The sequence below is a fragment of the Taudactylus pleione genome, unplaced genomic scaffold, assembly GCF_031769625.1.
Source record: "Taudactylus pleione unplaced genomic scaffold, aTauple2 ptg000077l, whole genome shotgun sequence".
Classification (NCBI taxonomy): Eukaryota; Metazoa; Chordata; class Amphibia; order Anura; family Myobatrachidae; genus Taudactylus; species Taudactylus pleione.
This window is the reverse complement of record NW_028284479.1, coordinates 4,449,317-4,476,116: the sequence shown is the minus strand read 5'-3', so window position 1 is coordinate 4,476,116 and position 26,800 is coordinate 4,449,317. Positions and strand designations below refer to the sequence as shown.

The window sequence follows — 26,800 nt, the reverse complement described above, 5'->3', positions numbered from 1 at the left end:
GGCGCCACTGGGCATAACAGGGGCATGCCGGTGTCAGGGAATGCTTCAGAAGACCCAGTTCCACTGGCACCGGGGGCAATGTATTGTTGGACATTCTGAGCCACTATAGGGTTGCTCTAAGGTCCAATGTTGTGGCCGATGTCTGCTGGATGGTGTGACTATTTAAGCACTGCAGCGGATTACAGACACAGCTGGGGTGCATCTCAGTAGACAGCCCATCGGATGCAGCATTAGCATAATGTGGCAGCTGCTAGTCCAATGAATCAGGCCCATATTAACAAAATAAGAAAATTAGACAAAGATCTTTAAGAAAGTCAGTAGGGGCAATGTTAACTATCAGAAGGGCTAATGGCATTCAGTTTTCAGTGAGGTTTTGTAGAGTATGTTGTTATTCTTAATTTGAAAATATTCCTTTAAACCAGTGGTTCCCAAACTGGGTGCCGGCGGGGCATTTGCAGGAATATCACCGGTTGGTGGTCCACTACCAATTCAAACTATTTTTGGTCAATGTGATAGACAAAACCAGTTTTCATAAAATATGTGGCCAAACAGAAGCGCAACCAGGTGCACTACCACACAACTGACCCTAAGGGTGACCTCAAAGCACAATTTAATTAAATACGTATTGATGAATTTCCCAATAAGAAACTAATTAAAAAATTGTTGCCCCTTGATAACTTTTAATTTTATTTGCTTGATTTGCAGCCCCCCAGCTTATGTTTCTCTGTCATTGGTTGGTCACACAAACCACCAATACACCTATGTTATATAGGACATCCTTCCCTATCCTCACCAGTTACACAATAAAAAGTATCCACTGCGCCTCCACGTCCATGTACAAACGTGCTCTATGATCACTTGGGATTGGGTATTATATGTCGATGGCTGAAAAGCCGCCGGTTAGGATCCTGATGACATAAGCCTGCTGTTCAGAATCCCTACTACGGCTGGTAAGTACCCTAGCCCTCCCCCTCGGCCCCCTAACCCTCCCTTGGTGTGCCTAACCCTAACCTCCCCACGGGGTACCTAACCTCTCCCGGTGGTGCTTAACCCCCATTCCCGCACCCTAACCCTTCCCGTGGGGTGCCTAACCCTAACCTCTCCCCGATCACTTGTGGACACTGCTCCACGTGTCCCTAAATGCATCAGACCACAACAGAGGAGCCACATTTCCCTCATCCTACCCAGATCTCAGCTCAGGCTGTAATTGTGGTCTGTGTCTCGCCAGTAACCCAAACCACATCACATCAACAAGTTCTAGATAATCAAGGAGATCTAGACAATATTAACACTTGCAATGGTGTAGTATAAGCATAATAGCAAAGATAAAAATAAGTGACATATACAGAGGTGTCTTTTATTTATCATGGATTTTCATTTAAGTTGTGAAAGACTAAAATCATCCTGTGTGAATGCAGGATTGTCATGTCCGTTTCTTAAGTGTGGTTTCAAGTCTTCAGTTTTGTCATCCTAAAAAAAAAATGATATATTACAGTAGTATATTAGATATTTCATACAAAGCAGTAATAGTTAATCATGTAGTACTTTTAAAGAATGATTCAACTTTCTACTAAATCATTTTAAAAAATGTAATTATTCCCTGGCTTCCCCAGCCTGAACCCCTAATAAAACCAGGACTCTACAAAAGGTTACTGATCTGCAGATATCAGGGCCTCAGAATGTTCTGTTTGGCTTTTAACAGCTATAAAAGAGTTGGTGTTTGCAGTGCTTAGAGTTACCACTCATCCAGGATCAGTACAGATATATGATCTGTCCCTAAACCAAGATGGGTGGTGTGTTGGAATCCCGCATTCAGCAGTCTTTAAAGCATACAGTAGTGCACATGTGCTGTTGGCTCATCCTAACCATCTCTTTGCAACCAGAATACCAAAAGTAGCAACCAAAACATGGTAAGTGTTGGCAATGGTGACGTTGAGATATATATATAGGGAGTTGAGGAGGCTCTGATGCATATATAGGGGCATAAGGGAGCTGTCTCTGAGTCGTATAAAGGGATGTGAGGGCCTCTTAGACACATAAAGGGCATGTAGGGGCTCTTATGCATATAAAGGTGCATGAAGGGCTCTGAGCCATGAATTGGTGCAAAAGAAGCTCTGGGCTGGTATATAAAGGCAGGAGGGGGTAATGAGGCATATAAAGGGGCATGACGAGATCTTGAGGCATATAAATTGGTATGAGCGGCACTGAGACATATAAAGGTGTATGAAGTACTCTGGGTTGGCAAATAAGGGCATGATGGGGCTCTGAGGCATACAAATGGGCATAATAGTGCTATGATGCCTACATAGGGGCATAAGAGGGTCCCTGAGATATATAAAGGGGCATGATGGAGCTTTAAGACATATAAAGGTGCATGTTGGGCTCTGAGGCATAGGTTTCAGGGCTCCTTGGGGGACTTAGGGCTAGGCACCCCCCGGAAGGGTAAGGTTTAGGCTAGGGGAAGGGTAGGGTTAGGCACCCCTGGGGGAGGTTAGGGTTAGGCACCCCCCCGGTACATTTAGGGTGTGGGGAGGGGGGATTAGGTTTAGGCACCCGTGGGGGGGAGGTTAGGGTTAGGCACCCCTAAGGGAGGGTTAGGGGGGGAAAGGGGTAGGAATAGTATGCTTACGGGTGCTGTTGGGATCTTCACCCATCGGGCTGCCGGCGTCAGGATTTTGACTAACATCCGACGGTCATTCATATCACACCCATACAAAGATGCATAAGGGGCTCTAAGCTGACATATAAGGGTAGGAGGGGGCACTGAGGCATATATAGAATGAAGAGGCTGGTTCTGAGGCATATAAAGGGGCATGATGGGGATCTGAGGCATAAACAGATACCCGAGGACTTCTGGCCGATGGTGTATTTATTTCTGTCTGTGTTCTCACCCAAGTTTTGCTGAGAGTTTCACAAATTCTCACCTGAATTTACCTTTAGTAAATTTACGAATTGTAAAAAATGGCAAAAAACACACCTGAGATTGCAATCTCGACCAAACACGATTCTTAGTAAATTAACCCATAGAGGTAAATGTACTAAGTGGAGCGTTTCAAAGCCAGTATTAATATTAAATACATAACCAGGCATGATTTGAATTTAACATTATTGCCACTTTTTTAATTCCCACATATTTGAATGCACCAATCAAATACCAATTGTGGGGATACTACAGGTGTACCACACTCCAAAACTAACACTGAGAGTCGTATTCAATATGAGCCGAGCCGCGATACTTTTTTGCGGCCCGGACTCTCCGCCTACTTCTCCTGTTTGGCAGGCGGAAAAGTATTCGCGCGTGCACTCTTTACCCCATATTCAATATGAAAGTACGTGAAAACGGCACCCGGCTAAACTGAAATAGGCGGAAAGTGCTGTCAGATTTGGGGAAATCAGTCTGACACCCCCAAAAGATGCTCTGACATTGGGGTTCACTATGATACCCCCCGATTTGGCTTGCTGAAGGTATTTGGGGTTTTTAAACGGGCTCAATAGCTGCTAAATAGCGTTTTTCAATACGTGGTGCAGAATAGTATTCAGGAGCATTTTTTTCTGAAAATAACTATTCCCAGCAAATTTTGGGTACTTGAAAATGGGGGTCTGCATATTTAAAAGTTGCTAAAGTGTAGTTGGATAAAATCGTGAAAAATCCACCTGCCGCAAGCACCTGTAATCAAAAAAACACTTGGGCCATACTTGTACCCAAATTTTTTTTTTGCCACCTTTTTCAAAGTCATTTTTTGGGTGGTCCTTAAGTGTTTTTTTTTTTACTTTTTGACACAGTTTACCTTTGGGGGACTGTCTGAAGGCTGTATTGGTGTTCCCGCAACGTTGCACCCCAAAACCCCAATTCTGCACTTTTTTCTGCCTGCTATTCATAGGCAAAACTTTATCACCTGGTACATTGCATTGACTTTCCGCCTAGGCGCAAAGTCCTTCAAATTGAATATGGGGTAAAACCAAAAAAGGTGAAAATTACATCACCCGCGAAAACTGCTTTTCGCTCCAAATTGAATACGGGCCATAGAGTTAATTTACTAAGTGGAGCTTTTCAAAGCCAGCATTAATATTAAATTCATAACGAGGCATGTTTTGTATTTAACATTATTGCCACTTTTTTAAACCCAGCAGCCAAAATCACAGAAGATGTAGCATTGCCAATCACCGCTCAGTTTGTACTTGCCCACCAGTGTGGTACTGGCTTAAAATTTAGCAATTCCACATGCTAAAGCATGAGGTACTATACTGGTAGTAATATTTTATAAATCCTTATATTTAAAATGATTTGGGGGATATTTATCACAATCCGAATTTTTCATGCGGATGCGATAAATATTTTTTGTGTAAATTTACTATTCTGCTCTTGCCATTAGATGGCTCTGATAAGAGCCCATCCTAGCGGCAGGGGCAGAACTATGGGAGATAATGGAGGCGCCGGGCACCAGCACTGAAGGGGCACCTCCTCCATTGCCCACAATATATTCACCACACTTGGGGCTGTGCAATACATGGAACCTCTTCCCGGCACCTGAGAAGCCACCATACTCTAGTGCAGAGCTCCATTTCGAACCATCAGCTTTCTCCTCCGTCTATCTATAGCCTGTCCCTACTCATTGGTGTCGCTGCTCCTAAGAATGTCAGTGTGACACGTCTGGCATTACAGTGTCAGCGGCTATGATGGGGGGCACCAAATTATAACTTGCCTCCTGGCGTCTGGGATGAACTTACTCCACTGCCTAGCGAAGAGCTGGTAGCAGTGTGAGAGTGTAATGCTATCACAGTGCTCCCTGGTTTGGGTCCTTGGTGCACATTGCGCATGCGTGGCAACAATGCAAGATAGTAACCCATAGTCTACTATAGAATAACGCTATCTGGAGATAGAGGGCCTGATCCACCAAGGAACGCAGTTGCTTATGCGCACGCAATCGGTCGATTGTTGCATACGGCGCCACTCTGCTTGGGACTGCGAACACAGAGGATACGCAGATCCATGGCAGAGTGATTGACAGGAAGTGCCGTTTGGGGTGCTGACGGCGGGGGTGGTCGGCTGAACGCAGGCGTGCCAGTGCGTTTCAATGCCATTGCATGGGCGCGCATAAATTAGCCACTGTGAAACCAGACGCTGCCTGAGGACTCATAGCGTGCGCTGAAGTAACCAAATCCTGAGTAAGGTCTGGGCTTCTCTAACTGTCCAATGTTACTCAATGTTACAGATTGTTTCTCTATGTTGTTAAAGTATACGGATGTGAGTAAGGGGAAGTGGGCGTCCTAATGTCAGGCTGCGATCGCAAACATTTAAATAACACCGTTGATATTAGCAACGCAGTTGTGTGCGTATAAGCAGAATAGCGATCCGAAGTGAAACAGGCCCAGAGTTACCTATCAGGGGCCAAGCTACAGAATGTGTTGCATGCCATTGCTTGGGAAATCTAGCTGCACAGTAGCCCTCAAAGAAACCTATGGGGGCTGCATTGCTGACGAAAATGGATGAACCGTAGCAGATACTGTATCAGAGATATCTGCTGTGTTCCCTCCATACTACATCTGGGGGATCCTTATTATTTGCTGGTATCCTTCGAATACTGCTACTTTTGGGAAATATACCACGAATATTTAATGATAAATAGGCCCCTTGTTGTCTTATGTATAAAAGACATGTAATCCATTTGCAGTTGATTTCTTACTTTGTGAGATCTAAGGCAGCACAACATGTCAAATGCACAATCCTGTCTTCCAAAGAGAAACTCACGATTTACATTTTGTTTCAGTCCTCCTGTAAAATAGATGAATATGGTTGATGACAATTCTAAATATTGATACATTTCAAAACAGTGTAAAGTACAATGACAGACCTGAAGTTACTTTAGTCACAGTCACTGAGGGCCTAACTTAGAGTTAGAAGCAAATCCAGCTAAATAGAGCAAATCTGCACCTGGAGAAACCATGATGAGGTGATCGGAGGCAAATACCTGTTATGTCCTTTCCCTGCACAGAAAATATTGTCTGCTCTTACATGAAACTCATAAATACCGGGTATCTTTCATTTAACACTGCAACATAGAGTTCAGCTTGAGCATGACCCCTCCCGACTCAGAGTGCCTGATCTAATTAGGAGCAAAGGGTGTAAATTGCCATTGTAACGGCACCCCAGACTCACACATTTTGCTTGCAGCCCTATGCCCTATGAGGCTGCAAACAAAAATGTGCGAGTACAGTGGTACCGTAAGTGCGACATTCAGACGCAGTTACTCGTGCCATGAGGAACTTGCAAATTAATTGGATCGAGCCTTTAGTCTGTTCACATATTTTAAATCTGGTTCCTGCAGAGCAACATGGTTTTTCTAAGGTGCTAAGCTGCACTTTCTAGTTTGATCGACTTCAACTCTCAATAAAGACCTTTAATGCATACTGTACTTACCTTCTTTATTCTGCTCCTTTCATGACTTGGGAGGTCCAGGGCGAAGATGTGGGGGGCATGGGGACACAAATTGCATCACTACAGCCCCATCCTGCCAACTTTCCTTGGGAAGTGTTTTATTGTGTCAATTAATTGCCAGTAGAACAAGTTATAGCACTATTTTAATTACACAGCTAACACCCTGTTACACATGAATGTTTCAGCTTCACTGAAACTTAGGCTGTATGCACGATAGACAGATAGAAAGATAGATAGATAGAGACTTCTAAAGTCCTGCCTTATATATTAAAGTTCATAATTATTTGAATAATGAATCATAATTGATAAATTCCCCCTTCATTTTTCCACTTATCAGTTATCTCAAGACAACAACCATCAGGCAATAGCTAGCCACCTGTGTCACTCTATGTTCTCTCTATTGCCCTCTGGTAAGAATCTTAGGTGCATTGGGTGTTGAACTAGCAGGTTGCGGAACAGTTATTTTCCTGCTGTGATTTTTTGTTTAAATTCTTAATGTATATTTTATGTAATGTTATCTGTGAGTTTTCTTGCATCACAATTTCGCTGATACATATGTAATGTGGATGTGACAATACATTTTGGTGATGGATTGAAGTTAGGGTAAAAGGAAGCTGAGAATTGCACATACATGCTAAGACTATTTCTGTAGGATAAACCTGATTTCCGGAAGCTGGAAAGGGCATGACCTGCTGGTCAGCGGAGTTGTGGGAACGTGGTCTGGCAGGATTGGAGGGGGGGGGGGAAACTTAGTGTATTCCACTGTCATTGTAACACTGACACAGGTCTGTTATCAGAGTGTACACTACCTACTGTATGTACACACCCATTATACAGTGTAAAGTGTTTTTTTAGTAGTGTACATATTGCTGCTGATCAAAACAAATGCCAGTAATACATCATGGATGATCAGTTTTGTGATCCCCGAAATATACACAACATCATTTCAATACATACCCGAGAGGAGACTAACAATTATCCCAACAAAAACAGTCATGAGGGTCCCCAGAATGCTCAAATATAAGTATGATAATGAATACCAGTAATCAGCAAGTTCTGGCCTAAGACACAAGACAAGGAGTAAGGACAGTGTAGTCATTGTAGTACCCTTCATAATATTTCATTGTTATAGGATGAGTGGAAATAAGGAAGACACATAGATATAAACACAGATCACAAACTCACAGCAATATCCGTTTGCAATATGTTATAATATATTTTAAAGTATTATACAATGATTCATCAGTTTTATTTCATACAGACAATTATTCTCAATGTAGTCCATGGACATTAATCAGTCTACCAACATTTGTGTTGGCCACTAGGTGGCCCCGCAAGCCTTTGTCTGCATCGCTTAGCTCCTTCCTGCTTTATTACTTTAATCTTGTTTTAGGAAAAATGGGAGGTATGAAGGGCATTTTGGAATAAATGAGGATCTAAAGCATATAGTTGTGTCCTCGCACATCTTTGCTGCAGTCGCACCAAACAGCCCCTCTCGGTGCGCCAGATCCCGTGAGGCACTGGAGTTATCCAATCTGCTGCAGGCAGATGTGAAGATGCGATGACTGATGCACGGGAGTGAGCAATGGTGCGCACACACTGGACGATGTGGACGATTTGTTGTTCCAATTTGCCTTAAAATGGCAAATCATCCAATGTATAATCTAGTATGTACCCAACTTTAGAAGGGAGATCACATTTCATATCATAAGTCATTGGGGCTTATTTATGAATAATTATGCCCATTGCTTGTTAACTTTGTCATTGCTGCTACTTGCAGAGATGACATAAGCAGTATTGGGGCTATATATGGAGAAACTGATCGGGACAGGAGCCAATAGGGGGCTGCTCCACCGAAGAGCTTACCAGTAAAGTAATATCTATTGCTATAACTTTACTGACTATTGCGAAACTGGTCAATTGGGTTATTGCCATTGATTGCTATTTGCACTTATGAACTGTTGTTTTAATTATTAAATATTGAGGCATAACTTTGTCTGGAATTGACGTATTGGTCCTAGCTAGTAAAACTTTTTAACCTTTGGTAAGTCACTTAAAACTTTTCCTCGTGTCACGCCTGGAACGCTACTGAGGGTTACTGATGCCTGACACACTTTTCATCTAGCTCATTTAGGTTTTCCCGCTCCCCATTTTCTTGCCTCCTCGTGCTGCAAAACTGATAGCAGCACACGTTCAGCTATGCCCTAATGAAATATAACCTCCTCCATGCAAAATCAGAGGATTTTATCCTATTAATCACATCAAGTCAGGGCCAGTGTGATACGTTCAGCAGGTCCTGCACAGCTGGGAGGTGCCGGGCTGGAGAGGCACTGCCACTGCCTTCTCCATTTGCGCCTACTGAGATTTTGTTACCAGGGGAGCCTGGCAGCTCCCTTCCCTACCTGCTCACTCCTGAGCTCCGCCTTCTGGCTACCACAGCGGTGGTAGGTAGAGACGTCATGACGTCTCCCCCACAGTGCCAAGCATGAGGAGCTGTCGGATGGCGGCTGGTGCAGGACTGGTGTGTCATTATGTGTAAGGGGCACTACTACTGTGAGCATTGTGTAAGGGGCACTACTACTGTGGGAATTGTATAGGGTGCACTACTACTGTGGGAATTGTAAAGGGTTCACTACTACTGCAGATGTTGTATGGGGCACTACTACTGTGGGTATTGTATAGTGGGCACTACTACTATGGGCATTGTATAAGGGGTACTACTAATGCGGGAATTGTATAGGGGCACTGCAACTGTGGACATTGTATAGGGGGCAATGCTACTGTGGGCATTGTAAAGGGGCACTACCACTGTGGGCATTGTACAGAGAGCCCTACTACTGTGGGCATTGCGTGTAAGGGACACTACTACTGTAGGCATTATGTGTATATGGGGGAGTAATTTGGGCATTGTGTATAAGAGGCACTACTGTGGACATGGGGCCTGATTCAGACCCGCTCGCAAGCGCATAGTGCTCGCAAGCGGGTCGATGGTGGCCCAGTGCGCACGCGCGAACCCCGGAGCGAGCGCAAAAAGCACTCGCTCCGTGGCTCACTACAAAAGGGGTGGCTGTCGATGTTGATCGACAGCTCACCCCGTTTTGTAGGCGTGGCGGGGGGTGGCTTCACAAACGGAGGCGTTCCCAAGTGAACGCCTGTCGTTTGTGGTCGGCCCCACTGACATCACCAGTGATGTCAGTGAGAGAGCTTCCGGCTCTATTAGAGCCAGAAGCTCTCTGGGGCTTGCGGCCACGAGACCCTACCACAAGGGTCTCATCGCAAGCCCAATGGTCGCGATGGTCTTGACCATCGCGACCATCATCCTGGCACCCACAGCTATGCGAGTGGCCAGGAGGCCGCTCCAAAAAAAAAAAAACGCCCTGACTCAGAGCGTCCGGCTCTGAATCAGGCCCCTGGTGTATAAAACGGCACTACTGTGTGTCATGACGTAAATAAGGAACACTACTATGTGGTGTATGTGAATCAGGGGCACTGTTGGGCAGATATACTAAGCTCTGGAAAGTGTTAAAATGGAGAGTGATAAACTACCAACCAATCAGCTCCTAACTGTCATTTTTCAAACACAGCCTGTAACATGACAGTTAGGAGCTAAGGGGCTGTTAGTTTATCACTCTCCAATGTATCACTTTCAAGAGCTTAGTTTATCTCACAATCACTACTCATCCTCGCAGATCCACACATCAACCCTGGCATTCCAGATGCACCAGATATGCAAAAGTGTTCACAAACCGCCAAGCGATAGTGGAGAAGATCACGTGCTATGGCAGATTTTCTCCATTTCAAATGTATTCTCTCATCCTACAGTGCTGCCCTTTCCCTCTCTAAACAATCATATTTCAAGCACCTAATTTCCTCCCAATCCTCAAATCCCCAGCGTCTCTTTACCACCTTGAACTCACACTTCTGCTCACCCCCTTCTCACCTTCCCTTCTTGCTCCCTGCCCTTAACTTTGCTACCTACTTTACATCTGAATTTGACTCCATATGTCATGACATCATATCCCACCAGTCCCCCAGCACTACACCTCCTCCTTTCCCGGATCATCCCTCCCCTTCCATTTTACCTACTCTGACATCTTTCTCCCCCATATCCGGAGAGGAAGTCATGGCACTCATCCGGTCCTTCCCCCTTCCACCTCCCCCTTGACCCTATCCCTTCACGTCTCCTCTGCTACCTTTCTCCTTGTGCCTGTTCCCATCTTGCCCACCTCCTCAATCTCTCCCTCTCATCTGGCACTGTCCCTTCTGCATTCAAACATGCCCTTGTCTCCCCCATTCTTAAAAACCTACCCTTGATCCTAACACTCTCGCCAACTACCGGCCCATCTCTCTCATCTCTTTTGCCTCCAAACTCCTTGAGCGTATTGTTTACAACCACCTTACCACCTTTCTTTCCTCCAACTCCCTCCTTGACCCTTTTCAGTCTGGCTTCCGTTCTCTCCACTCCACTGAAACTGCCCTCACAAAAGTCAGCAATGACCTCCTTGCTGCCAAATCCAAAGGCCACTACTCTCTGCTCATTCTCCTTGACCTCTCTGCTGCTTTCGACACTGTTGACCACCCTCTCCTGCTGCAAATCCTTCACTCCCTTGGTCTACGTGACATTGCCCTCTCATGGCTGTCCTCCTACCTCTCTGACCAATCCGTGCTGCTCCCCACCTTTGGAACTCTCTCCCTCTCTCCATCAGACTCTCCACCTCTCTTCAATCCTTCAAATAGGCTCTCAAGACCCACTCTCAAGACCCACTACTTCATCAAAGCCTTCCAGCTCTCATCCTAACCCGCTACTCCATGCTCCCTTCTCCCTGTCTACCCCATCTGTGCCTGTTTGTCTGCACCTCCCTTTTAGAATGTAAGCTCTTACGAGCAGGGCCCTCAGCCCTCTTGTGCTACTCCTTACTTTATTTTCATCTACTTCTTACTCCCCACTAGGGCACCTAACACTTGGTTGCTTATGCTCTGTTGCTTATTTGGGTGTTATGGTCACCAATTTAGCAATGTGTGTTATACCTGTTCTTGTCCTCCATTGTATTTGTATTGTACTGTTAGTCACTTTTTTGGTTATGTACTTTGTAAGGCGCTGCGGAACACTTGTGGCGCCATATAAATAAACAATAATAATAATAATAATCTCCCCCTATGTGCGGTGTAATGTGAATAAGATTGTGCTACTGTGTGGAGTAATTTAAATTGGGGGTACTTTTCTTTCTTTTGAGACCATGGCCTTTTTGTTTTCTTCGGCGCGTGCTCTCTCTTTATAAGAAATGAAAGGGAGGGCGCAAATTTATAGTTTGAAGGGGGGCGCAGAACACCCTAGCACCAGCCCTGTGTCAAGTCAAATGCATATGTACTAATGTTTTTTTTTTTATTACGGTACAATATAAGGACGCAAACCCAGGTTGTTTATTTAATGCTATGCTTAGCTTTTCACCCAACACTGGTGTCTCATGTAGTCATTGTGGTTATGTTTGCAGGCCAGACATAGGGGCAGTCAAGACCTGCATAAGAGATTTGTAATCTACCTACTGCCTAGGTTTAGTTCCATGTTAATATCTGGCATATTAAAGAAAAATGTACATAGTTTTCCATTGCTTTTGATAGCAAGAATGGAATAATACAAAAAAATAATATAAAGTTCTCTTACCTCTCAGTGATTTCAGGTTGCAGAATTGTTGTTAGCAGTGGCATTTCCGTAGTTGAATTCCAATAGCTTTCATCAGTAGCGGTGAAATTGCATCCTACAGTAGACAGTGGTAGAGGTCTACTTCTTTCAGGCAATGGAGGGTAGATTTGGGCTCCTATTCCAGCCCATAATGACATACAAAATCCAACAATCAAACCTACAATAGCACCCTGTTGAAGAAAATATGAGGCTAAATTAAATAAGCATTTTTTGACTACAGTTTGTGCCATTTGTTGAGTACAGATTCTGTGATACCCCACACATATGCAAGGTGACTCGATGATTGACTGTTGCCACAGCAACCCCCCAAGGACTACCTCCCCCACAGGGCCGGTTCTAGACATTGTGGAGCTCTGGGCGAAAGTTCCCAGTTACGCACCCCTGTCCCCCCAAAAAAAGAAAAATAACTTTTTTTAGATGGCGTTCCTCTGCGTGAGCGCTTCCAGAAAGGGGGCGTGTCCTTGAAGAACACCCCCAATTCATCACACTATGGGGCATGTCCAGCACTTGCGAAGGTGCTGGGCTTCCCCCAAGCTCTCCCCTCGTGGCGAATAATTACCACGTGCAGTAATGCGCCTTACACAGTATGTCTTACAGCATAATGCCCTTTATAACACATTATACCACATGCAGTAATGACCTTTATAACACATTATGCCACATGGGGTAATGCCCTGTATAACACATTATGCCACACGCAGTAATGGCCTTTATAACACATTATGCCACATGCAGTAATGCCCTGTATAACACATTATTCCATATGCAGTAATAACCTGTATAACACATTATGCCACACGCAGTAATGCCCTGTATAATACATTATGCCACATGCAGTAATTCCCTGTATAATACATTGTGCCACACACAGTAATTCCCTTTACAATACATTATCCCCAATTCAAATTACGCCACACAGTAGTCCCTTATTCATGTTATGACACACAATGGTGCCCCTTTTACACAATGCCCAAATTAGTGCCCCTTACACACAAGGCCCACAGTAGTAGTGCCCCTAATACAATGCCCACAGCAGTGGTGCCCCTTACACAATGGCCCCCCAAGTGGTTCCCCCCATGCAATGACCTCATTAGTCATGCCCCCTATATTAATGCCCCCATTAGTAATGCCCCCATTAGTAGTGTCCACTGTAGTAATGCCCCCTATAGTAGTGCCTCCAGTAGTAATGTCCCCTATATTAATGCCCCCATTAGTAGTGTCCACTGTTGTAATGCCCCCAGTAGTAATGCCCCCTATAGTTGTGCCGCCAGTAGTAATGCCCCCCTATAGCCATGCCCCAGTGCTGGTGCTTCTGAAAAAAAAAATACAATTAAAAAACAAACACATACTTACCTTAAGCCCTGCTCCTGCATTCGCTGCCATCCGGTCCGACCACGGCTCCACCACGGATCTATGGCAAAGACATCATGACGTCCCTCCCTGAGTGCTCTCTGTGGGAGCCGGAGCTTAGGTGTGAGCTCCGGCTCCTTGGATCTATGGGAGAGATGTCATGACGTCCCTCCCATAGTGCTCTCTGGGTGAGCCAGAAGCCGGAGCTCAGGAGTGAGCTCTGGCTTTTGACTGCCGCTGCAGGAAGGGAGCCGGGTGCCTGCTGATAACAAATATTAGTGGGGCCCGGCAAATGGAGCCTCCCTGTGGTGGCTAGCGGGGGCGGGGACCAGCGATGCATTTTTTTCTGGGATGTTTTTTCTCTCCTGGGGACTCAGTAGCGCCCTCTAGGGGCCGGCACTTCGGGCAACGGCCCTGTTAGCGCGCCCCTAGAACCGCCACTGCTCCCCCATAAGGCTAAACAGCCTGCAAATCCGAGGGAGCGGAGATTGTCTTCTGTACACAGCGGTGTTATTGAACGGCAATGAGCAGAAAGGGGCTGCCGCTGAAGGACCATGATTTGATGGAACCAGAGCTTATTGGAGGCTGGCATTCTGCAGAGGCACCTCTATAAGTGCTGAATGTTTCTCACCAGAGCTGTAGGAGGTGAAGGACTGTTTGGAAAATGCTTTGTGAGGGACTTCTGAGAGCAGTGGAAGTTGCAAGAGCAGAACTGTGTTGTTTAGTGCATAGAGGCATAGTGGAGTATATTTACTAAAGTGCGGGTTTATAGAATTGGAGGAGTTTCCCATAGCAACCAATTAGATTCTACATAACATTTATGTAGAACCTTGTAGAAGATAATAGCTAGAATCTGAGTGGTTGTTATGGGCAATGCCTCCACTTCTATAAACCTGCGCTTTAGTAAATATATCCCATAGAGTGTGTGCTAGCGAGAGACTGGGTGGCCTATTCATCATCAGAGGCAATATGGCCCCGATGATTAAATAATGGTCTCGCTGCGAGGGATTTTTAAGTATCTAACTTGACACCGGAGCAATTCATCATTGCTTCGGTGTGGGGACAGCTGCTCCGAAAAGCAGCTGTCCCCTCGGTTAGTATCGCAGCAACAGAAGTAGCAGCATTACGTACCTCTTCCCCGTTGGCCCAGCTACACATGCGTGACCTGAAGTCACTAGTGTGCAAAGCCGCCAGGGAGGTAGTGAGGCGGCGGTGGAGGGATCCGCTCGGATCCCTCTTCGCATCCCCAGAACTCGTTCCCATAGGAAAAAGCGGGGATCCGAGAAAAAGTGCTGTCTGAAGATGGTGCTTGTTATTGGAGGCAAACTCCGAAAACTTTCAGTTTTCGGAGTTTGTTGAATATCAGGTGGTCCTACCGGACCCCTGATGATGAATGGCCCGGTAACCTAAATATGCGTTTCCGCATGGTTACCGGGCCATTTATCATTTGATGAATAGGCCCCTCAGTCCTTTGCTGTTGATAAAGTTACACAGAGATCAGCTGTTAGAGACTTTCGCAACACTGTATAGACAGGGAGCAGGGACCTGTAATGCCATATCTGGTCATTAGATTTGGAGCCTCATTTATCAGTAAGTTTTATCACTCACAAGGAGTGATAAAACATGTTGCATATGATAATGGTGCTACAGCCAATCAGCTCCCGACTGTTATCTGTTTGAAAAATGACAGTTTGGGGCTGATCATTTATCATGAGGCCTATAGTGAGATAAAACCAGCTATACAGTTAGTTAACAGTCAGTGGCGTCCATCCCCGCCTTGTCAGCCGGTGCGGGGAGGGCTGATGTGCACTCGGCAAAGCGACGTGGGCAGTAGCGTAACTAGGGTATATGGAGACCAGGTCAAAATGTAAAATAGAGAGCCCCCACCCCCCATTTGCGCTTGCGGCGAAAAAATGGCCGTGGTCACATGCCACAAGGGGCGTGGCCACTGAAAAATGGGGCATGTCAACATGACACACACCCCTTTCTCTTCACTCTGGGAACATTCCTTTCCATTACATATGCACCTTAATGCCCAGAGTAGTAGTGTTCCTCTTGCAACGGAATTGGTATGAAATACCGCCGGTTCGATTCCCGGCAGTGCCAGCCCGGCATCAGCAGAGATCCTGGCAGCGGAAGCCCGACCTAATCTCACCCCCAAGTGCCTAACCCTAATCCCCCCTCTAAGTGCCTAACCCTAACCACCCCCTTCCCCGCTGCCTAAACCTAAGTCCCCCGGGGGGGTGCCTAACCCTAAGTCCCCCCCAGGGGTGCCTAACCCTATCCCTCCCTCTCCCTAGCCTAAACCTAACCCACCCGGGGGGGTGCCTAACCCTAAGTCCCCCCCGGGAGCCCTAAACCTAACCCTCCCCCCCCCGCGGCTGTCCGCTCACGGCGCCCGGCATCACTGCGATCGGGATGCCGGGTGCCGGTCTACATCTAGACGCCCGGCATTTCACCCTTGCCGGGATATGATAGTCGGGAAGCTGGCTGCCGGTATTTAGGCAGTCGCCTTCCCAAATTGCATACCCTTGCAACGCCCACTGTAGTAGTACCCCTTATGCAATTTCCCCAGTAGCAGTGCCCCCAGTAGTGCACCCTTCTACAGTGCCTCCAGTAGTGCACCCTTATACAGTGCCCCTTATGAAGTGCCCCCAGTAGTGCACCCTTATACTGTGTCCCCCTATGCAGTGCCCCTTATACAGTCCTCCCTATGCAGTGCCCCCAGTATTGGTCCCCCTTATACAGTTTCCCCAGTAGTGCTCCTTATACAGTTCCCCTAGTAGTGAACCCCCCTATGCAGTGCCCTCAGCAGTGATCCCCCCTATGCAGTACCCCTGTAGTGGTCCTCCCTATTCAGTGCCCCCGGCCAGTAGTGCAAAACAGACAAAGACATGACATACAGACACAAAACACTCACTGACTTACATTAATCCCCGCTCCTGCCACGCCCACCGCTGTCTGTTCCTCCATCCTCCGCTTGGTACTATGGGAGAGATGTCATGACGTCTCTCCCATCGGCCACTGCAGGAGCCGGAAGGCGGAGCTCGTGTCAGTGAGGGGGAGTCTGCACCTTGGTGTCACCCCTTGACAGGTGACACCAGGGTGCAGACTGCGCTCCCCGCACCCCCAGACGTCACTGTTAATAGTGCTGCAATAAAGGGCCACAATTGTTGTCACTTGAAAGGGCACATCAGTGCACTTATTTAACCATTCCAACCATGGCCTGGACTTATCAACATTCAAGTAAATCCATTAAAGGCCTAAATATAATTGTACCCAGCACTGCTAGGTTAGAGTGTACCATCTATTTGGATGGACAGTGTGATAGGGCTGTAGTTCACTGTTTGCTATAATGATTACTGTGTCATTTGCTGGTTATAGTGGATCACTGTGGTATTAGGTCTGTAGGATTAGAGAGTCATCACTGCTGTGAAGGAAGAATATGATTGGATCCTTGTTAAGATATTAATAGTAATTGAATCCAAGGGCCTCATTTATCAACAAGTTTTATCATATGCAACAAGTGTTAAAACTCGGTGCAAATTAAAAATGGTGCGTATGATAAACAGATACCAGTTGGGAGCTGATTGGCTGGAGCACCATTATCATATGCGATGAGTTTTAACACCTGTTGTGTATGATAAAAATTGTTGATAAATGAGGCCCCAAGTTAAGACATTAAGGGGTCTATTTACTAAGCAGTGTTAGGAGACAGAGTGAAAAGTGATAAGAAAGTGGTAAGGTGTCAGCCAATCAGCTCCCAGCTGTCATTTTTCAAATACAGCCTGTGAGATGACAGTTGGGAGCTGATTGGCTGGCACCTTATCACTTTCTTATCACTTTTCACTCTGGGCCTGATACAGACCCGCTCGCAAGCGCTATGCGCTCACAAGCGGGTCGATTGTTAGGCGGTGCGCATGCGCGGGGTGCGCAAGCCCCGGAGCAAGCGCAAAAAGCACTTGCTCCGGCGCTCGCATCCAAAAGGGGTGGCTGTCGATGTTGATTGACAGCTCGCCCCGTTTGGAAAGCGGGGAGGGGGGGGTGGCTGGGCAAACGGAGGCGTCCCTGCAGGAACGCCTGCCGTTTGTGGGCAGCCCTACTGACATCGCCTGACGTTTGTGGGCGGCCCTACTGGTGGACTTCCTGCTCTATTAGAGCAGGAAGTTCACTGGGGCTTGCGGAAACGAGACCCTACCGCAAGGGTCTCGTCGCAAGCCCGATGGTCGTGATGGTCTTGACCATCGCGACCATCACCTGGCCGCCCGCTAAAGCTGTGGGTGGTCACCCACAGCTTAGCGAGCGGCCAGGAGGCCAGCTCAGAAAAAACAAGTGGACGCCCTGATTCAAAGCGAGCGCTCGCTTTTTGCGAGCGCCTCTGAATCAGGCCCTCTGTCTCCTAACACTGCTTAGTAAATAGACCCCTAAGTTTTACATAGTTGTAAAAGTGTTTGTGAAATAAAAGGGTCGTCACTCACCCAGAATTATTTGTATAATTGTATCATAGCACTAAATTGTGGTAATAAGCCAGACCATAGTGAATGCACTATGTCAGAAGCATATTTATTGTAAAGGTACACACTAGTGCCAGATGAATATTTATTGCTAAGGAGCCCAATCACTAATTATCGGGTTTCTGATCCGCTAATTATAATTTTTTATCACTGCTGTTCATGACAATAAGAATTCATCTGCCGCCTGCATGCATCATCTCCTACATGCAGGGACAGGAACTCCGATAGGAACTTGTCCCTTTAAGGTGTAAAATGAAATCTCTTTACTTTTAATTGCTGGCGACTGCCGCACTACTGCGCATGTGCAATCTGCTAGCCGCTCAAGCCGAATGGAGAGTGCCAAGTTTTCTCCTGGTTCTCCTTTTGCGAAATGTAGCCTATACGCTACAATGGCTAATGCCTTCTTCAAATGCTGGGACCAACTCCATAATGCATCTCATTCCAGAGCTTGGTAAATTTGGCTAGAAAGTAGCCCCCATAGGATTCTAAAAACGGGACACTGCAGTAGATATGTCCAATACATCTGGGGGATACTTATTATTTGTGTGTATCCCCTGAAAACAGGTGTTTTCGGGGGATATGCCACAAATAATAATTGATGTCTCCCACAGTGCAATGCGAGAAGCCGTGGGGGCGGGCAGCTGCAGCAGGAACCCAGCTGCGCCAACCTAGGTAGTCTGTAACTCCTCACCCACAGGCTGTGGGCCCAGGACTAGACTCCTGGCTGTTAGCAGTCCTGGGCACACTTAAATTATAAGCGGGGGAGGAGGCTGAGGAGGGGGCTATTGGAGAAAAGCCCGGGCTCTGCTGGATGTTAGTGCCCCAGGTACTCTCTGCTTCACCCCATCCCTCCCATCCTACCTGACAAGACCGAGGATCCACCGACTGGGACTCTGCAATGGGTGAGTGGTCGTTCTTAATGGGCACCACAGTGAATGGGGAAAGGGGGGGGGTCATTTGTGGATTAAATGCACAGGGTTCGGGTGCCTGCCTTATACCTACCCCCACACATGACCCAGCATAATTACCTCTATTGCTACATTTTATATATGTACCCTCCATGGATTTATTAATTAATAAATTGTGTTTAGTGCAACACAAACAGGGTGTGATGTGCATCCCCGGGGTATAATATATTAAAACTAACAGTTATCACTACTTTGTTTGTGAGGGATACATTTATATATTTCAAAGGATGGGCTGTTGGACTGTGAGGTGAATTGTAATGTGCTGGCTATGCATGAACTTTTAATTGCATAGCTATATTTTTTTCTCAAAATGACAAATCAGAATAACATTTAAAAGAATGCAGCAAATAAATGATAGAACAATATAATGGCTTATGGAAATACAATGTATGTGGCTTACTTTGTGTCAGTCAGATGGAAGCTGATCTTACACTTGTATCCCTGCTCCTGCTACATTACAGTAGATTTGTGGTTGGTGCATTCATTTAAAAAATATTTGCATTTAGAGCAGTGTATTATGGTGTCTCTCATTTATTAGTTCCTTACACCTGAACGTCGGTTCTCTGCAAGATTTCTTGTAGTGTGGGACCATTCATGGTGAATGTCGCCCCACATCTAGAAACCCAGGTCCATACTGCCACAGTAGAATTGGGCATTTGTTGCAAACGATCAGTAAAATTAAAATATGGCATTGAGGAGGGGGGAGGGAAGGGCATCAATGCTCTTTTTCACACAGGGCACCAAAATGTCTAGTTACCCAACACATATGGCATTAGTATAGCAAGTTATCTCTCCTTGGGGCCCATTTATTAATGATCGCTTTTGCAATGCGATCAGGGCATGTCAGTACCGCCCATGATCGCATTGCAAAATGCGATCATAGCGGCCGGATGTATCATCCAGGACATGCAGGGACACAGGCTCCGAAAGGAGCCCGTCCCTGCGATGTCTCCGGAGAGCTGCCGGCCAGTGCCGGAGCTGCTGCGCATGCGCAGTGTCGGTGACTGGCGGCCATTGCTGGGGAGGGTTTCGGAAGAACTTTCTGCCGGCTAATTATGTGGTGTGTAGCCATAGGCTACGGCGGCTAACGTCATCTTCAGATGGCATTAGCTGCGGGGGACAATATTGGGAATGCATCGCATTCCCGATATTGGTAAATTTGGCAGCATCACATCCCCCATAGAAACCTATGGGAGATGCGGCTGCCTGCGGGAATGGAGGGATCACAGCAGGTATCGGAGATACCTGCTGCGGTCCCTCCTTAATACATCAGGGGGATACTTAATATTTGAAGGATTTTACCTCAAATATTCAGTGATAAATGGGCCCCTCTAAAGTAGAGATACAGTTACTAACACAGGAAACAACAGATTAAAACCTGCTGAAGTTAATTTAATATTTTTGTTAAAGCAACATTAATAATGTCTCAAGGTTGACCTAAAACACACACAGAACAATTATAGAACCTGTTTTAATTACTATAATTTCAATTAACAATGAGGTGGAAATACAAAGATCAGAGGCTGTAGAACAGCAGATAAACCAAAATTGATTATAAATATAAATTTGCAAACTTGTATCAAAATAAATATTTACCCAGGATCGATTTTACAGTACATGAGGTTTCGACAATACATGACCACTTTAGTCATGTATGATAGATAAAATCTTCATTAGTGCACGGAGGTTTAATATATTACTGTATGCATGAAGAGAGTGGCAACTTTAAGTATAGTAGGTGGCTGGACCATATGTACAAGCTTCTTGTAGGACAACCAGAGAAAGTTTTAGCTGGGAGCACGGTCACTGAGACAGCTCATAACACTGTTATTAAATGCAAACATAGCTCCCGTCATGGTACTTTCTGGGCAAATATAAATATATGATATTAGATCATTAGTATTTGGGGTTTTTTTCAGGATATAGAGAAGACATGGGGACTGGGCAGACACATTGGTTATTTACAGACTGTAAACAACTTAGATTTTCTCATAGAGATAAAACCTGCCATCAGATTCTATATTCTGATATAAAAATTATGTATCAGAGAAACGTTATTAGCTCACTCAATGGCAATTGATAGCTGGTTTGATCTCTGACAGAAAATCAAATTTAGTGACTTCTAACTCGACTTTATTGAAGTCTCACTCTGGGCCTGATTCAGAGCCGCTCGTTCGCTCCGAGCGATGTTCGCACATCTGTGCATGCGTATGGGTTTTAGTATGCATGCGCGAACCAGTCATTGCGGTCGAAAATCGTGTGTTCGCAAAATAGCGAATGCCTGCTAATTTGAGTGACAGAATGAGGCGTTTGTGGGTGGTAACAGGGGAAGGTGCTTGAAAACGGGGAGTGGAGATCCGAACGCAGGCGTGCCAAACGGTCAAAACGGGCTTTTTAAGCGTGTGCATAATTAACAAAGCAGCGTCATTGACCATGTCACTTGGTTGTCTTTTAGCCTGAACTGCTCGCATGATTGCGGTAGGAAAATCCAACCACAAGCACTGCGAGCAGTTCATACGACTTTCGATGTACTCAATTAATCTTATAAATAGCGGAGATGACGTATGATGTGAGCGGCCAGGGGGCGTTTTTTCCAAAATAGTGAGCGCATGTTTCGTTCGCTCGTTCAGACATAGAGGCGTCAACAGACAGCAAAGAGCGAGCGCTTAATTTAAATAGCCAGCCCCTTTTTATGAACGAGCGGCCGCAAATAGCGTCCGGCTCTGAATCAGGCCCACTGTTCCCTTCTGCAATCTGCCATAGCGAATAGTGGCAACAAACAGTATAGATTTCTTCTTGCTCACTGTGGGCTGCAAACCTCCAGCAATGTGGTATTTATCAAATGGCCAAACTGCTACCAGTTTTTCCAAAACTGCAGGCTGTTTAGTCAAAACTAACGGAAAAAGCAGTCTGGTCACAGAACATAAGAGGCGGCACAATACACTCCTTTAGTATAAAAGCAACCATTATTCATTAATTATGGGGGTGAATAAATAATTATCTTATGGGGTGATTATTGTATGACTATATTGTGGAGGAAAAACTGATATTAAGAAGGCAATATGATTTTAACATTATTGTAAGGGTGTAATTTTATGTAATGATGAAATTATGGTGGCAATAATAATTGAGTTGCTATTTCACGATGTAGGCACAATTTCTAGCAGTGGTGCATGCATGGGAGGTTTGTGAGTAACCAGAAACCTCCACCTTGTTGTGTGATGTCATGATGTCATGTGTGCAGAGGTCAGTGTGTCCTGCAAGGGTGCTGGTTCATCACAGATATAATAATAGCATGTTGTATCGAGATAACTGAATGGCTGTGAACAGTATCAAGCACCAAAATAATATAAGTATTACTCACCAAAGGATTGCTGAAGGGGAAAAACATCCCAAGGGAAAAGAGTCCAAGCAGTGGACCTCCGATCATGGCAAATATTGATAATGCTGCCTTAAATAGAACACAGTACAATTACAGAATAGTAACGAAAATCATTATTGAGACCCACCCTAGTTTGAAACAATGGTTGTAAGTTCTTTTCTGTCTTACAGGTATACTTATAATGAAGTTGTATATGATTGCTATTTAACCAGTAATAAGTTAATCTGAGGTGTTTTTATGTGTGGTCACAACTCCTACTACAATTATGCAAAATAAAATACAGGATTTTCAATATGCCCTAGGTCAGGCCTGGCCAACCTGTGACTCTCCAGCTGTTGTGAAACTACAAGTCCCAGCATGCCCTGCTACAGTTTTGCTATTAGGGAATGCTAAAACTATTGCAAGGCATGCTGGGACTTGTAGTTTCACAACAGCTGGAGAGCCACAGGTTGGCCAGGCCTGACCTAGGTCCTACAGTATTTAAGAACTAATTTTGAGAGGAAGCAAACATAATGGGAAATAGAGTGACCTTCCTATCTTTCCTCCATATGCTGCCGGATCCTATCAATGGATCCCCTGGTAAGTTTAGTTTCTCAGAGGTCTATTCACTAAGGCTTGGATGGAGATAAGGTACCAGCCAATCAGCTCCTGTCATTTTTCAAACACAGTCTGTGACATGGCAGTTAGGAGCGGATTGGCTGGTACCTTACCTCCGTTCACGTTATCTCCAGCCAAGGCTTAGTAAATAGACCCCATAGTGTGAGATTGCTGATGGCGTAGTACTCCCCTCTGACTTCCATCCAGTTATCCTTTAACCACTTGCCTGGTGTGTGAACAGTGCGAACAGTCAGAAATACCCACTGTATGACTGTCGGAAGATCATCTTCCAGCAACCACCAATGGCAGGGGGACCTAAGACCCCTCTGCATCTGTGCACCCTCCCCCATTGTCTGCCGTGCTGCCTATCACAGCTATTCGGCACCCTGGCAGCACCACCACCCGCCGGCTACAGAAAATATACAAACATTTATTATTAAAGACTGTTTAAATGTTCAGCTGCAGAAAGGAGCAGCCACTGTGGAAATGTAAATGAACCAGCCCTCGGCCCCCCAGTGCATACCCCGTATACAGAGGAGCAGCTGTCGGGGAAATGCAAAGTTGCGATGACCCAATCATCGATGGCCCGATATATATCGATTTTAAAATATAGAATAATGATATGTGTTTCAAAAGATTTATTTTATTTTTTTTAATTGTGTTGGATAAGTTACAGTATAAATAAATGTTCTTGACCTAATTCAATTATAAAAATCTTCAATTTATGACTTTTTATAAAAATTATTAGCCAGTTAAGTGGTTAACAAATAAAACAGCTTCATGTTAAGATGCATTGGTCAAAGGAACTCCTACGATAGGTATCTGTATAATCATAATCAATAGTCATTGAGTCTTCCCAGCAATTCATACAGGAACATATGTATTCCAAGATTCTATATTTACTTAACAGGAACTCCATATATGTGGCTTTCCAAAATATTATTACTTCCATCCAAAACTGTCTCTTCAATAAGACTTGTACTAAACATAATTATGTTTGTCTATCTATGTGCTAGATATACCAGAATGTGCCACTTATATCAAGCATCCACATGTGAGAGAAACTTCTCTCCCCCACTCCGATAGCTGAGATGTTAATACATCTCGGCAGTATTGCTTCCAACTGCAAACTGCATCATGATAAGAGATAAAAGAAAGAAGAGCTCTAGCAGCACAATAACTGCTGCAATAATACATAATTTCACAACTGTGCAGGTCCGAGTTTACCACCATTTTGTCCAGTCAGGTGGTGAAAGTAGAAAATACTTTAACACACTCCCAAAACTCATGGAAATAGAATGGAGGCAAACTTGGCCCTCCCTAACATTCTGCAAGTAGCAACTCTCCAATTACATAGAATGAGATGAGCTTTGTTATAAGAGTCCGCAGGTGAAACAGAAATGAAACTGTTATGGTAATAATGTGCCAGCAGGTGTCACTAAAAGTAATAATTGTGGGAAACAATCTTATTATGCAGCTATACAGTAAGGTGGTACATTTACATTATTTATATAGGACAAATTAATAAAACATGACAGAACAATAAACATGTTAATGTAACATGATGTACTAGCAGTTTATTTTACCTGGATCACACTTCCCATATACGATGCGACTGCTGACATTGCTATACACAGTAAGCCATACAAAGCAGCTGGAGAAGATATACAAACAGTTATTATTAAAGACGGTTTAAATGTTCGGGTAATCCTGATCAAATCACTCTCCCTGAAAATCATACATTTTCACTTACATTTATACATTTTCATACATTTTCACATACTAAATAAAAGGAACAGTCTATAGTAACTGAAGAGCCTGCTGGTCTGGTCCCAATTATTTCCATTGCCATCGCTGTATCCTGTGCCCTACCTGTTGCCTTGGAGAAGCCACGAATGGTCATTTACACAGGTAGCACAGCATATCTCCTCTTCCTACTCCTGGCTTCCTTTATTGGCCGAGACTATAATGTGTCCCAACCAGAGGTGAAAGGCAATGTGTGTAGATTCCCATCTGTCTCTTCCACCCTGGGGTGTCTGTCTCTGTCATACCTTGTCTCTGTTTCTCCATTAGTGTTAGTCTCTCTGGCTCCAAATTTGTATGTGTATCAATTTCTCATCAACTGTTTCTCTCTTCATGCCCCCCCCTCCCCAATTCCTTGTGTGTCTGTCACGATCCACTACAAAGAGTTACTCTGTGGAGGACAGAGAGCCGGGAGGTTCAGATGGCTAGAAGGCAGCTAGGGAAGTGACAGTCCTAGTTCCCTCAATAAAGGTCAAGCCCAGGTGTTGGCTAGACCTAGCCAGAGGTGTGCAGTCTAACCCATGATTATGGGATGTGGGTTTCGCTGCACCGAGTAAGCAGGTCACGGCCCCCTGGCTAGGGACCTTTGAGAAATGAGGAGACTTGAGATTGATACTATAATACATGTACACAGGAGATCAGCGTGTGAGCTGAATACTTGAGCTGAATGTTTTCAGATGAGCTGAATACGTGAAAACAGGAGAGGAACAGAATACTTGAACACAGGAGACCAGCGGGTGTGCTGAATACTTGAACACAGGGAATAAAATTAATACTTGAGCACAGGAGATGGACTGAACACGGGATATGAACTGAATACTTGTACACACTATATGAACTGAATACTTGAACACCGGAGACGAACTGAATACTTGAACACAGGAGACAAACTGAATACTTGAACACAGGAGACAAACTGAATACTTGAACACAGGAGACGAACTGAATACTTGAACACAGTAGACAAACTGAATACTTGAAAACAGGAGTGCACTAGAGAATGTTAGAGATCCTAGTCGCAGGCTTGCTTGAAGAACACAGGAGAATGTACTGGGAATTACTAGAGATCCAGCTGAGAACTAACTAGTAATTAGCATGGAAGCAGACACCACAGTAACACAGAGAGGCTGCAAGAAAGCAGCACACTAAAAGACAACACAGGAATTGTAACATGAATACTGAAATTGAGAGAGAGCTAAAATAACATACTGCGAATTAGCATGGAAGCTAATACAGGAAACACTGGAAAACTGCGAGTAGGCTGAAGCAACACTCTGAAGGAAATAACACAGAGAAACACTGGTGAGTCTCACAGTCACTGGAACAGCGAAGTTGAACAGCAGTTTCCTCTTCCTGGAGTCAGACTTAAATACCCCTGGGTAGCTGGTCATTGGATCAGAGGATCAGCTGAGTGACCACAGGACTACCATTGGGACAGACTAGTCAGGTGATATGGTCTGACATGGCTGCGCCCATGCCCGGCATCCCAGAAACCAGGACGCGGGCACGGAAGCCCTAGCAGACCCCGGGGAAAATACTCAGACACCACTCACCTCCACTCCCAGTGATGAACACCTAAGCCCAAGGACGCTGCCGCGGAGGTGAGTAGTGGTCGAACCCAGGATGCATCCTAGCAGTGTCTCTGTCACAACCATGTCCAACACCACATACCTGAAATTAAGGATAGTGTATAGGCACAATTTTCTAATTTTAATCATTTTTGCTGAGTGTCTCAATAATAAACTTTTGTTACATTATGGGTCTTAATCATGTTCAAAGCCCCATCAGTCCATGTCAACTTATTAAAAGTCATAACAGTCTTAAATAAATCAATAGGGCTTTATCTTCCTTCAAATTAACACCAATGATAATTCTGCCTTTGCAAGTGGAAGCTCATTTGGTCTACTGTGTATTGTGGTGGTACTTTTCCCAATGTACCGTAATGCTTGTTCATGTATTGCAATCTAGCTCTGTTTACAATGGCAAACACAGGATTTGCAAGGGAAGGGGGGAACAGTTTTGATATATATGTATGTATATTAGGGGTGA

The 26,800-nt window shown here is 45.0% G+C and overlaps 1 protein-coding gene across 1 annotated transcript in view; it reads right to left on the bottom strand.

Moving 5' to 3' along the window:
* Window positions 1-1,374: 1,374 nt before the first annotated feature.
* Window positions 1,375-26,800, bottom strand: part of LOC148532440 (sodium-coupled monocarboxylate transporter 1-like) — a 74,313-nt gene continuing 48,887 nt past the window's right edge. The window contains exons 10-15 of the mRNA XM_088467875.1: window positions 24,535-24,602; window positions 22,334-22,420; window positions 12,099-12,307; window positions 7,394-7,497; window positions 5,685-5,773; window positions 1,375-1,470 (exon numbers count right to left, since the gene is read on the bottom strand). Of these exons, the coding sequence (XP_088324001.1) occupies window positions 1,375-1,470; window positions 5,685-5,773; window positions 7,394-7,497; window positions 12,099-12,307; window positions 22,334-22,420; window positions 24,535-24,602 (653 nt within the window). The remainder of the gene's footprint in view (window positions 1,471-5,684; window positions 5,774-7,393; window positions 7,498-12,098; window positions 12,308-22,333; window positions 22,421-24,534; window positions 24,603-26,800) is intronic.